The sequence below is a fragment of the Pteropus vampyrus genome, unplaced genomic scaffold (genome assembly GCF_000151845.1).
Source record: "Pteropus vampyrus isolate Shadow unplaced genomic scaffold, Pvam_2.0 Scaffold144, whole genome shotgun sequence".
NCBI lineage: Eukaryota > Metazoa > Chordata > Mammalia > Chiroptera > Pteropodidae > Pteropus > Pteropus vampyrus.
In genome coordinates this window covers 937,862-948,735 of record NW_011888925.1, presented here as the reverse complement: position 1 = coordinate 948,735, position 10,874 = coordinate 937,862, and the positions used below count along the sequence as shown (strand labels likewise).

At 52.9% G+C, this 10,874-nt stretch overlaps 1 protein-coding gene across 2 annotated transcripts in view; it reads left to right on the top strand.

The window, feature by feature from the left end:
- LOC111744944 overlaps positions 1–5,308 on the top strand; it is a 66,281-nt gene extending 60,973 nt beyond the window's left edge. For both annotated transcript variants that reach the window (XM_023535678.1, XM_023535677.1), the window contains exon 3: positions 4,674–5,308. In XM_023535678.1, the coding sequence (XP_023391446.1) occupies positions 4,674–4,955 (282 nt within the window). In that variant the 3' untranslated portion in view covers positions 4,956–5,308. The remainder of the gene's footprint in view (positions 1–4,673) is intronic.
- Positions 5,309–10,874: the final 5,566 nt, after the last annotated feature.

The window sequence follows — 10,874 nt, the reverse complement described above, 5'->3', positions numbered from 1 at the left end:
GCCTCCCCTGGCTGACCCTCGCGTGGCACCTTTTGGATGTTCCAGCCATTTTGTCCACTGGCCTTGGGGCATAGGGCCTGTGAGCTTTCAGAGGGCCTAAAATGTTGTCATGTATCTGTTGGCTCCAAAATACAAAAAGAAAATCTCAAAATTGTAATTCATGAATATCTATTTAAGTAACAGCTTACTGCAACTCAGTTCAACTATGATATAGTTATATACAGATGCAATCAAGTTTAAATCGTATGAACCAAAGGCATAATCTAGTCCGAGGATCAGATTTATTAAACGTATTCAAGCCGCTTCAAAAGTTTATAGCCAACATTATATTTATGGTGAGAAGCGTGTGTATTTTAATATGTTTGAATCTGATACGGGGTGGGAACATCAAAACTTGGAGGGCCTCACATCCTGCTCGCCCAATAATACCAGGACTTGGGGCCACAGCAAAGCACATCCACCATCGGAAGAGGCACGGAGGGGTCAGAGGGAAGAAATATCTCCGCTGCTCTCTTGTTCTAGCCTCTGATCTGTAGCCAGCATTCAGCCAGCAAGGGAGCCCTGGTTTTGCGATTTTTAGAGGTCAGTCTCCCGGGGCACAGAGCATATGGGAGGAAGCTGGAGAGCGAATGGAAGGGTGAGTGTCAACTACAGAATAAACAGCAGACAGCGGTATCATTCTTCATGTACAGCTCTAGAGTTCACTTTTCCCACTTGATATTATGTCTTGGATAGCTTTCAAATCTTTGGCATTTATGGATAGACTTGATTTTTTTTTCATGCTACAGAATATCCCTTTGCGGAATGTTATATAATTTAAGTTACCGGTACCTGTATTGTTTCCAGTTTTTCTGCCATTACAAACCACACAGTGACATATGAGCCTTCTGGGGGGAGACGCCTGGGTTTAGACTTTGACTTTCCCAAGCGAAGCCTGCCCTTTCGAGGGCAGAGGGTTGGTTGGTTGTGAATGTCAGGACTGGGGAGGTGGGCGTGGGAGGGTGTCAGGGGTTGCTGAGGGTGGGTGTCAACTGCAGAGATCTTGGTCATTTCTCCAGGGCAAGTTGTCCCTCAGTAGGCCACATACTGAAAACTGTCACAAATGCAAATGTGGGCTGCTAACTGGCATCCTGTGGGCACCCAACATCCACCCACCAGCTGTAAATTGTACTTAGGCACAAGCCACCTGACTTCCGGTGTTTCTGGAGTTTCGGGGAGGGGCGGGGGTGCAGCAGTGTAGACCTGCTGAGGATCTGAGCACTTTCTTGGCTCCCCAGCCAGGCTGATAGATGAGCTGAAACTTAGGGGCCGAAAGGGTGGGGTGGGGCTGGGAGCTGGGGAAGTGTCTTCCGGAAGCCAGGGCTCCCAGGCAGAACCAGCAAGTTCTTTGCCCGGGGATCACCTCCCTCCCAGGGTCAGGGACAGTCAAGTTGATGTAAGTCCCTGTTCTGCAGGGTGGAAACTGGTTCCCTCCCATTTGACAAGTCCACTTTAGGGATCTGGGCTGCAGGTTTAGGGGTTGACAGCACATGACACGATTCACTTCTTGCCCTTTCTCAGGAGGCTTGCATGCTTTATGGCCTAATTCTGCAGGTTCTTTGTTCTGGCTGAGTCACCCAGGCCCTGCCAGCCTCCATCTCTGCCCTTTCCCATCTTCCCTGCCCTGCACTTGGTTCCCACCAAAGACTTGGCAGGTCACCGCTGAGGCCCCTCTGCCCCAGCACCTCATGGTGGGTTGTATGGCCCTGCTTTCTGCTGTCGTTGGGACATGAGCTGACATGGCCAGCAGACATGGGTCAGGGCCCAGCTCTGCTGCTGGCCGGACGAGTGGCTCTGTGGGGCTGCAGTTGTCTTGCACGCATGGGGACAGGGAGAGACAACTCAGACTCCTTCTGGCTCTTAATCTGAGACCCAAAGTTGCCCAGTGAGGCTCTGGTTCTGTGTCCTCCACCTAAGAGCCTCTGCTGTCCCCTCTGGGCACCAGGCCACTTTTGGTCCATCGGAGAGATTTAGGGTCCTCAAACACAGGTGTTCACAAGCAAAATAGAACTTCTTTTATCTGTTGTATCTATCTATCTATCTATCTATCTATCTATCTATCTATCTATCTATCTATCTATCTATCTATCATCTATCATCTATCTAACTATCATCTATCTATCTATCTATCTATCTATCTATCTATTATCTATCTATCTATTTATCTATCTATCTATCTATCTATCTATCTATCTATCTATCTATCTATCTATCTATCATCTATCATCTATCATCTCTCTCTCTCTCTCTTTCTCTCAAATTTGAAACCCAAATAAAAACAACTAGTGATCTAACTGACAGAATTAAAGCGACCGACCATGTGGGCGACCAACTATAACTGGGAGTTCTTAGAAACAATTTCCAAGAAGAATATAACGTTTATGAAAAGATAGGCAATAACCTCGACAGTAACCAGCGGATGTTTACAAACTAGACTTCGGGCATTTTTCAGGTGGCAGCATCCTACCACTGACACGGTTTAGAAAGGCTGGCGATGGTGATTATATAAAGCATACTTTCTATCTAGGGGGTTCTATCATTGTTTTTGAATCTGCTTACGGCCCACGCCTGGAATGGGTGCCAGGAAGATGGTTTCAGCACGGACCACCAAGGGTGGCGACACTCTGCTCTTTATCTGCTGGCAGCCCTGGGAATTCTTTTCTAGTCTGGGGGTGTGACGGGAGCTCTGGAAGTCTGGCTGCTTTTCCAAGCCTAGATGGAACTGCAAAAGCCAGGAAAAGACTTTTCCCTCCGTCACAGCCCTTCCCCGGGGCCGCCTGAGTCAGGGGAAGAACCCAGAGAGGAAAGGGAAATAAGAGAAAATCACAGAGGTTAATGTTTCAAAAACTGCCCCCTGCAAGTGTAGAGCTTGGAAGGAATCTCCTCCACCGGTACCCCTGGGGAGCCAGCTGGGCGCACGCTGCTGCATCCGCTGCATCCACTGCGGGGAGGCCAGGTGAGGTCCTCGCCGTTCATTCAGGCTGACAGCACAGCAGAGGCCAGGTCCAGGCCTCGCAGATCACAAAGTGGTTCTCTGCAGTTGCCTCTGGCTCATCCAAGTACGAACTCCGGGAAAGCAGCCTCTGTGATCTTAAACATCTGCTCCACCCTCTTATGTTCTGGAGAAGGAGTCTCAGGCTCAGAGAGATGCTGGCGCTTGTGAGCAGTGGCACAGAGTCAGGGGCAGAGATAGAACTTGAAGCCAGGCTCTGAGATGCTCTGCGCAGGGGTCTTCCTGCCGTTTTGAAATGCAGAGCACAGCTCTGTTGTGTATTGCTCAGCTCTGAATGCACCCGACAAACATCCTAGGAGCAAACACACTTCAATGCATTTATGCTCTGAACCTCATAGACCCTTGGGGCTTATAAAACTGCTGAAAAACAACCACGCTGGCTGTCATTCACTTTCCTCTAAAGTCAGCGGTGGGTCTTTTCTGGATGGATTCATAATGCCAGAAAACATGATCACGAGAGAACACTCATCATTCAATCTCAGAGGCTGGAGATGGTCAGGCGAGGGACAGTTTCACAGTGACCCAGGCCAGTGCCAGTCAGAGCGCCTGGCCTGAGGGGACAGAAAGTGTCGGGGCTGCCTCTTTAGGCCTCTGGCTCAGCATAGGGGTTCACGTCCAAGGTCAGAGTCTCCGCCCAAAGTGCCCCCCATGAGGTTAATTCTCCCCAGAGCAGCCAGAGTGATCTTTTAAAATGTAAACCAGATCGGGTCACTTCTCTGTATAAACTTTTCCTGGCGTCCCACAGCGCTTGGAATAAAATCCGAAATCTCACCTGGTCCACGACCCAGGGTGGCCTGTTCCCTATCTCTCCCTCAGTGACGCAGGACTCTGGGGCCACTCAGACCGGGCTTCTCCCGGGGCCTTTGCTCTTGTTCTCTCTGTCTGGACGCTCCAGCCGAGATGGTTTCCCGATTACCTCCTATCGTTGTCATAGAGCTGTCAGCTCATAAGTCCCCTCTGAGGGGAGCCTTCCCCGATCCCCAGTTGTCCCCTCCCTGGTCACTGTGGGTCTCAGGATCCAGCTTTGTCTCCTTTCAGAGGCTTTGTCACCATCTGAAATGATCTCGTTTATGTATTTATTTGTTTATTATCTGTCTCTCCCTAGAATGTAAGCTCGTGCTCACCTATGATTCTCCAGGGCCCAGCAGATAGTAGGTGCTTATTAAATATTCATTGGATTGGGTGAATGAATGGGGCTCTGAGCCTTTCATCCTCCAGCCCCAAGCATTCCCTCCAGGTTCATTTCCAGGTGTCTGTGAGTATCAGTGGGGATGATGTGTATAGCACGTACTAAATATTGACGTGCTCAGTGTTTTCTGTGACAATTATTACAGCTCACGCCTCGGGCCTGGCCTCAGCAATTGCTCCATTGCCTGAAATTCGCTCAGTTGTCTCGCCCCATCTCCCCCTCCTGAAATCCTTCTTACTTGCAAGACCAAAGCCATAGGCAACCTTCCTCGAAGTCTCTTCCCGCCTCTTAGGGAGAATCTGTCATGAACAGTGACAACAACAGCAATGACTCATACCAACCCTCTGCCAGGTGCCGGGCTAAATGCATTCTCTTCTTTAACCTTCACCGAAAGCTGAGGATGTGGGTACTATTCCTGTTCCCATTTCACAGATGGAGGAAGGAGGCTCGGAGAAAGTTGCCCGAGGATTCATCGTCCTTAAGGAGAGGCGCCAGGATCTACACCCAGGGCTCCAACCCGTGATCTACGCCCCCTTGGTGGAGCCCGCCGCGCTCTGGCCCCACCTCGCCGCTCCCCTCCCTGGTCCCTGCTGTCTGCCTGGAGCAAGCCCAGATCCCACTGACCGTCCCCATCTCTGGGCCCTGCGTCCTCCTCGCTGTTCCTGGAACCCCGGCTCACCGCGAGTCTCAACAATCATCGCTGGGTGGGACTGAACCTAATTCTGGCCCTTCCGCCTTCACCCCAAGCGCCTGCCCTTTCTGGGGTGGTGGTGGAAAGGGACCCTTTTTATTTTAGGGACCCTAATTATTTTAAAAATAATTTTATAACCAATAAAAACGTTGATTCCATAGAATTACATATGAAAAATCTGAAGGCAAATCAGATTATGCACTGGGAAGGGATTGGCAGGCCCTCGGTAAACAGAGAACAATTACTGTAAATGTCACCTTAATGTTTTATGTATAATGTATTTCTCTGTGGTCCAAACCACTAAAGGGTAAGTTTTAAACTACAACACTGACCGAAGTAATTAAGTCTCCTCTCTGTCTCTCTCTCTCTCTCTCTCTCTCCCTCTCTCCTCTGGAGGGTTGGTCCTTGCGTGGAGAGGTCTGTGCCCCGAGCTGGCACTTCTGGGACTCTGTCCTCCCAATAGGCTACAGTGCCCAGTGTGTGGATATTTAGAATACCCAGAACGTTGAGTTTTTTCTTCTGGCCTCAGAGGTCTGACCTGTAAGTTGGGGCTGATGGAGACCACCAGCCAGCCCTCCCAGAGGGGCCGTCGGAGTTCAGTCAGGGATGGGAGGAAGTCAAGGCTTCCAGAGGCCTCGGCTTGAGTGGAGGGAGGACTGTGGTGTGGGCAATGACGCTGGTCATCCAGGCCCAAGGCGCTGCCTCAAGGGACTCCCAATCATGTGGGGAGGCAGCTGGACAGAGGCGACCGCAGTTCACGGGGCAGTCGCCTAGGAGCTGCTCAGAAGAGGAAAAGACGACTCCCGAGTGCGGGCAGGGAGGCTTCCTGGAGGAGGTGTCTTCGAGCTGGGTCTGACAGGCTGGGAGGAGTCAGGGTCAGAGCAGGGCAGGGGGAGGCCTGGCACCTCTGTCTGCTCTTCCCTCGTACATCGTTCGTTCGTTAAGGTCTTGCCACATGCCAGGCCTGGTGCTGGCGCCGGGGACACCGTTTAGTGTGGGAAACAAATGCAAATCGCCACGGTGACCATTCCCATGAAGGAGGGACTTGGGCGCGTTAGAGGGGTCATGGGGTTGGGGTGCTGGAGGAAGCGTCCCTTGGGTGAGCTCTGTGAGGTCAATGGGCGTCGTCTAGTGAAGAGGAAGAAAGAGCCTTTTGGGCAGAGGGTAGAGTGTGCGTGAAGCTTGGTGGCCAGAGGGATCGGGGCACGTACGAGAAGCCAGCACGGCAGGAGCCGAGGTGCTGGACGGGGCTCGAACCTCAGGGCGGGGCCCATCCACCCAGAGCCTTGAGTGCAGAGGGGCGTTTGGGTTTACCTGGGTCACAGGATGCTGTGAAAGGTATTGCAAAAGACGACAAGTGTTGGAGAGGATGCAGAGAAAGGGATCCATTGTTGGTGGGTTTGCAAATGGGCACAGCTACTATGGAAAACAGGACGGAGGTTTCTCAAAAAATTAAAAATGAACATAAAGCTTTTGACCCAACAATTGCACTTCTGGGTATTTATCCAAAGAAAACCAAAACAATAATTTGTAACGATCTATGCACCCCAATATTCATGGCAGCATAATTTACAATAGCCAAGATATGGAAGCAACCTAACTGCCCATCAACAGACGATTGGATAAAGAAATTGTGGTTCATATATATCATGGAATATTACTCAGCCATTAAAAAAAATGAAATCCTACCATTTGCAATGACATGGATGGACCTAGAGGTTATTATGCTGAGTGAAATAAGTCAGACAGAGAAGATAAATACCATATGATTTCACTTATATGCGGAATCTAAGGAACAGAAAACAAACTAATCAAAAACAGACTCACGAATAGAATGGACAATTTAGTGATAGATGGAGGGGAGGGGGGTTGGGAGGCTGGGAGAAGAGGGTGAAGGATTAAAGAGAACAAATTAGCAGTTGATGGATGGTCACGGGATTGGGGAGCATGGCAGAGGGAATGCAGTCAGCATGAATATGATGGCCAGGTGGAGGGCCCGGGGAGGGAGGGAGCAAATGGGGGGACGGTTTTCTGAACTATATAGATGTCTAACCAATGTACTGTATATTTGAAACTAATTTAAATAAATAAATTTAAAAAAAAGAAAGTTCAAAAGAAAAGGAATTGAAGGGGTTGAGGCTGTGGTGGAGGCCGGACTGGGGGCAGAGGGCACGGGGGAGGGGATGCATCCAATGACTGGTAGGTGGAAGGCAACAGGGTTTGTTGGGGTGGGGTAGGTGGGCAAACAGGCACCAGTCCCACAATGCAATTCACAGAGTCTTCTAGAAGCACCAGGCCGGAGGGCAGGTTGGGTTTGAGGTGGGGTTTGAGTTCATTGTGTTTTTACTCTGTGGTTATGGCTGTCATGTTTGTTACATGAATGTGAACGATCCCCTTGCTGGGCCCATGAACTTGGATTCAGACAGGGATGCCATCTGCACACACACACCCACGGGGCCTGGACCAGCCACTGCCCCCCAGCTCTGCCTCAGCCTGGCTCTGCCCAGAGCCCCACAGGCTTCTCATCATCAGAGAAAAGAGTCGCCTAGAGAAATGACCCCTGAGGGAGAATATGGGGCTGGCGACCGGGGTACCCTCCACGTAGTGCCCTCTTGTGCCTGTCTGGTGCTCAGCTCCTTGCCACCCCCATCCCTGCTCACTCTGCCCCACCCTCATCCTCAGTGAGCCCTGTCCCCTTCTCCTCCAGGCCCCGACCTGCTGGAGCCTCTGCCCAGAGAGCCTTCACTGTGACCAGGACCTGACTCTTCTCCCTGACAGCAAGGAAGACCCCCTAACCCAGTGAACTGGCTAGTGGGATGCGGAGGCACCCTGTGGGCCCCGCCTCCGGGCCGGGTGTCAGGACGGGGTGGTGGGCAGGGCTGGCCGTGTTTGCCTAGGGCTCAGGGTGAGTTTGCCCCAGCCGTGGTGACCAGGGCTGAGGCCCGGGCTGTCATCCAGGCTCCCTCAGGCGTCCCTATCTGCTAGCTTGGAAAGTTACATCTCTCTGAGCCCCAGTTTTCCCATTTGAAAAACGGCATAACATCCGGCAGAATGCTAGGGTGAGAGATGGGTGGTGGCCACGTGTTTGGCCTCGGCCGCTCCCTGTTCTGACCCTGGAGCGAGGAGCCCTGAGGTCCGGCCCCAGCTCCGGGAAGAGGCTCCCCCAGGCCCGGAGGGCTCGTCAGGCCGTCCTCACCCAGGCGGCCGCCAGCAGCTGAGCTCACGGGCTGGGCCTCAGGGCCACACATCGGTTGTTCTCCGTCCCGGGAGCGAGTCCAGACGCAAGGGGAGGGCGTCTGATTCTCACTGTGCGGCCCGGGCCGTCTCTAATTCCTCTGGCATCTGGGCTTCTTTTCAGAAGGAGGAAGATGCGCTTAACCAGTTGTGACCCAACTGGGTGCTGAGGACAAAGCTCCTACTAGTTGTGTGACCTGGGAAGGTACTCGTTGCCTCTGAGGGTCAAGGGCCCCATTTGGAAAATGGGAATGATTTTTTTCTGCTCCGCCTTCTCCACAAAATTAGAAATAGATGTGAAAACGTTTTGTAAACCATAAAATATGAAAGTGGGGTTCTCCTTTGGGTTGTTGTGGGTGGGGCTCTGTCTTCGGACCTTGCCCCACACAGGGCCTGTCAGCTGAGCACCTGCCCACACATCGATAGCAGTCCAGGCAATCTTTGGGTTCACAGAACAGAGGCCCATTTTAGGAGTTGCTGGCTGATGACCCTGAAGAGTGAGTGGCAGGGGTTCAAAACAGAAAGTGTTCACGCCGGCTGGCTTGGGAACTAAATAACACAATAATAACAGCCAACACTTACGAGCGCTTACTATGTGCCCACCACACTTCTAAGAATTTCCCAGGTATTAACGAATGGGGCCTCACGACAGCCCCCCGAGAGAGGCAACCATCTTCCCCCAAAACACCTTTAAGGGTGGAAAGGCATTTTGGGAGGGGAATTGGGGGTGCAGAGGCCTCCCCCGTGCTGGGCCAGTGGGGCCTTGGAAGCCCGCCGAGGGGTTTAGGGTGGTGACAGTCGGCAGCGGGACCCTAAGGCTCTCGGATGGAAGGAATGGAACTCCTGGCAGGAGGGGCCGTGATCAGGGCTTCGGGGTTCGAGAGTCCGAAGGATGAGGGGGATTCCTCATGCTTCTGTCTTCATATTTGAGCCCAGGCCCAGCTGCCACCCGAGTGGCCCCCACAGGAAGGCAAAGCTGGGCGGTCTGTGATGCAGGGGCCGAAGGTCTCAGAACCCAGGTAGGCGAGGGTGGCAGCTGAGTGGCCTTGAGCGGGTTCCCAATGTGCCATACCCCATCCTGGGACCGGACTCCAGGAAGGGCAGGGTGGCCCTGCCTGCTGGGTTTTAGAGGAGCCTGGAGCTTTCTGCCCACATGAGTAGGACCACGATGCTGTCCCAGTTAGAGTCCCCTGTGCAGCCTGGCCAAGGGCTGGCCCAGCTGGGTGGTGGGGTTGCGGCCCCAACGGTCAGAAACAGGAAGCGCTGCTGGAACCATCTCTCTCTAAAATAAAGCCCCTCCCGACGAAGGCCGCTGCAGAGCTGGCCACAGAGGAGGCCTTCCAGGCTGAAAATTCGGGTGCAAACACACTGTGGGGTGCTCTGATGACAGCAAGGCAGATGTGTTTCTGCCTTGGCACTGGCCGCCTGTTCTCCGTGGCACACCCGAGTGAGGGCTGGGACTGGGAACGCTGGGTGTAGGGGTGGGGGCTTCAGCTCTGCAGGGCCCCCGCCCTGCGTCCTGGCCATTTCTGCAGGAGAGCAGTTGACAAACATGCTGGAATTTTGAAGGAAGACAGGGACAGGGTGGGGAAGGGTTTAGGGGAAAGAAGAGACAGTTTTGAGTCATGAGGCATCCAGAGTGTGATATCTGGGCCAGAGCCAGAGATAAGATGAACTCAGATGGCCAGGAAGATTGGGGAGGCCCTGGGGCGAAAAGGCCGGGGTGGGTGAGGTCACAAGGCCTCGGTGAGCTGAGGGGGCCCGAGGGAGGGGAGCGGCACGGACAGAGGCAGAAAGGGAAGAATACGCCTTGGTCTTTCTTACTTTTTAAAAAATTAAACACTTGATGTCTGACTAGAACGTAAGGGGTGAGTTCAGGAGTTCAAACCCCCAGGAACCTGGCCCTGGGCGGACCGTGGAATGTTGTTCTAAAAGGCGGGAGAACCCCAGCCTTTGTCCTCATCCCACGGTAAATATTCCCGGATTTGGTATGAGACTGGCATCCACTTGTACTAATCTGTAAATACTTCTGGAAACTGCCTTTTGCCCCAGAGGCACTCGGGGTGGCCCTTGCTAACCCTGTGGCAGATCTGGGGAAAGGTCGCTGGGCACAGCTAGGAAGGGGAAGGGACCTGGAAAGAGGTGTCCAGGGCAGGTTCCGAGCAGGAAGGGTGGTGGCCGGTCCTTTCCTGGTGGCTGCACAGGGTGAACTTGCTCCCCACCTGCTCTTCCGACTCCAGGTCACTCTTTGCCAAACTTCTGGGTGGCTCCTGGTGCTTTTGGCACAAGCCACATTTCCCTTTCCAGACCTTAGGCCCAGTCCCGTTCCCACAGCCTGGTGCTGTAGGCTTCTGCTGCAGGAGGGCCCGTGGCGTTTCTGTTTGAAATGGGCCGCCTGGCCCCCGGCCCCCGGTGATATGTTCTGGCCACATGCTCACCTTATCCCAGGAGGGGGCAGGCAGCCAGACCAACTGAGAAGGTGTGACACAGCCCGAGCCTGGCCCTAACTACCCAACAGGTCAGAAAAAGCCTGGCCCTAACTACCCAACAGGTCAGGCTTGTTAGGTGAGACCTAGGGGCACAATCACCAATCCAGGCAAGGGACAGGGTTGGACAAACCTGCCACCAGGGACGTTTTTGAGAAAACTGGAGAGGTTTGAATCTTGACTATTACGTAAGGCAAAAGTCTGACGTCGAAAAGAGGATCG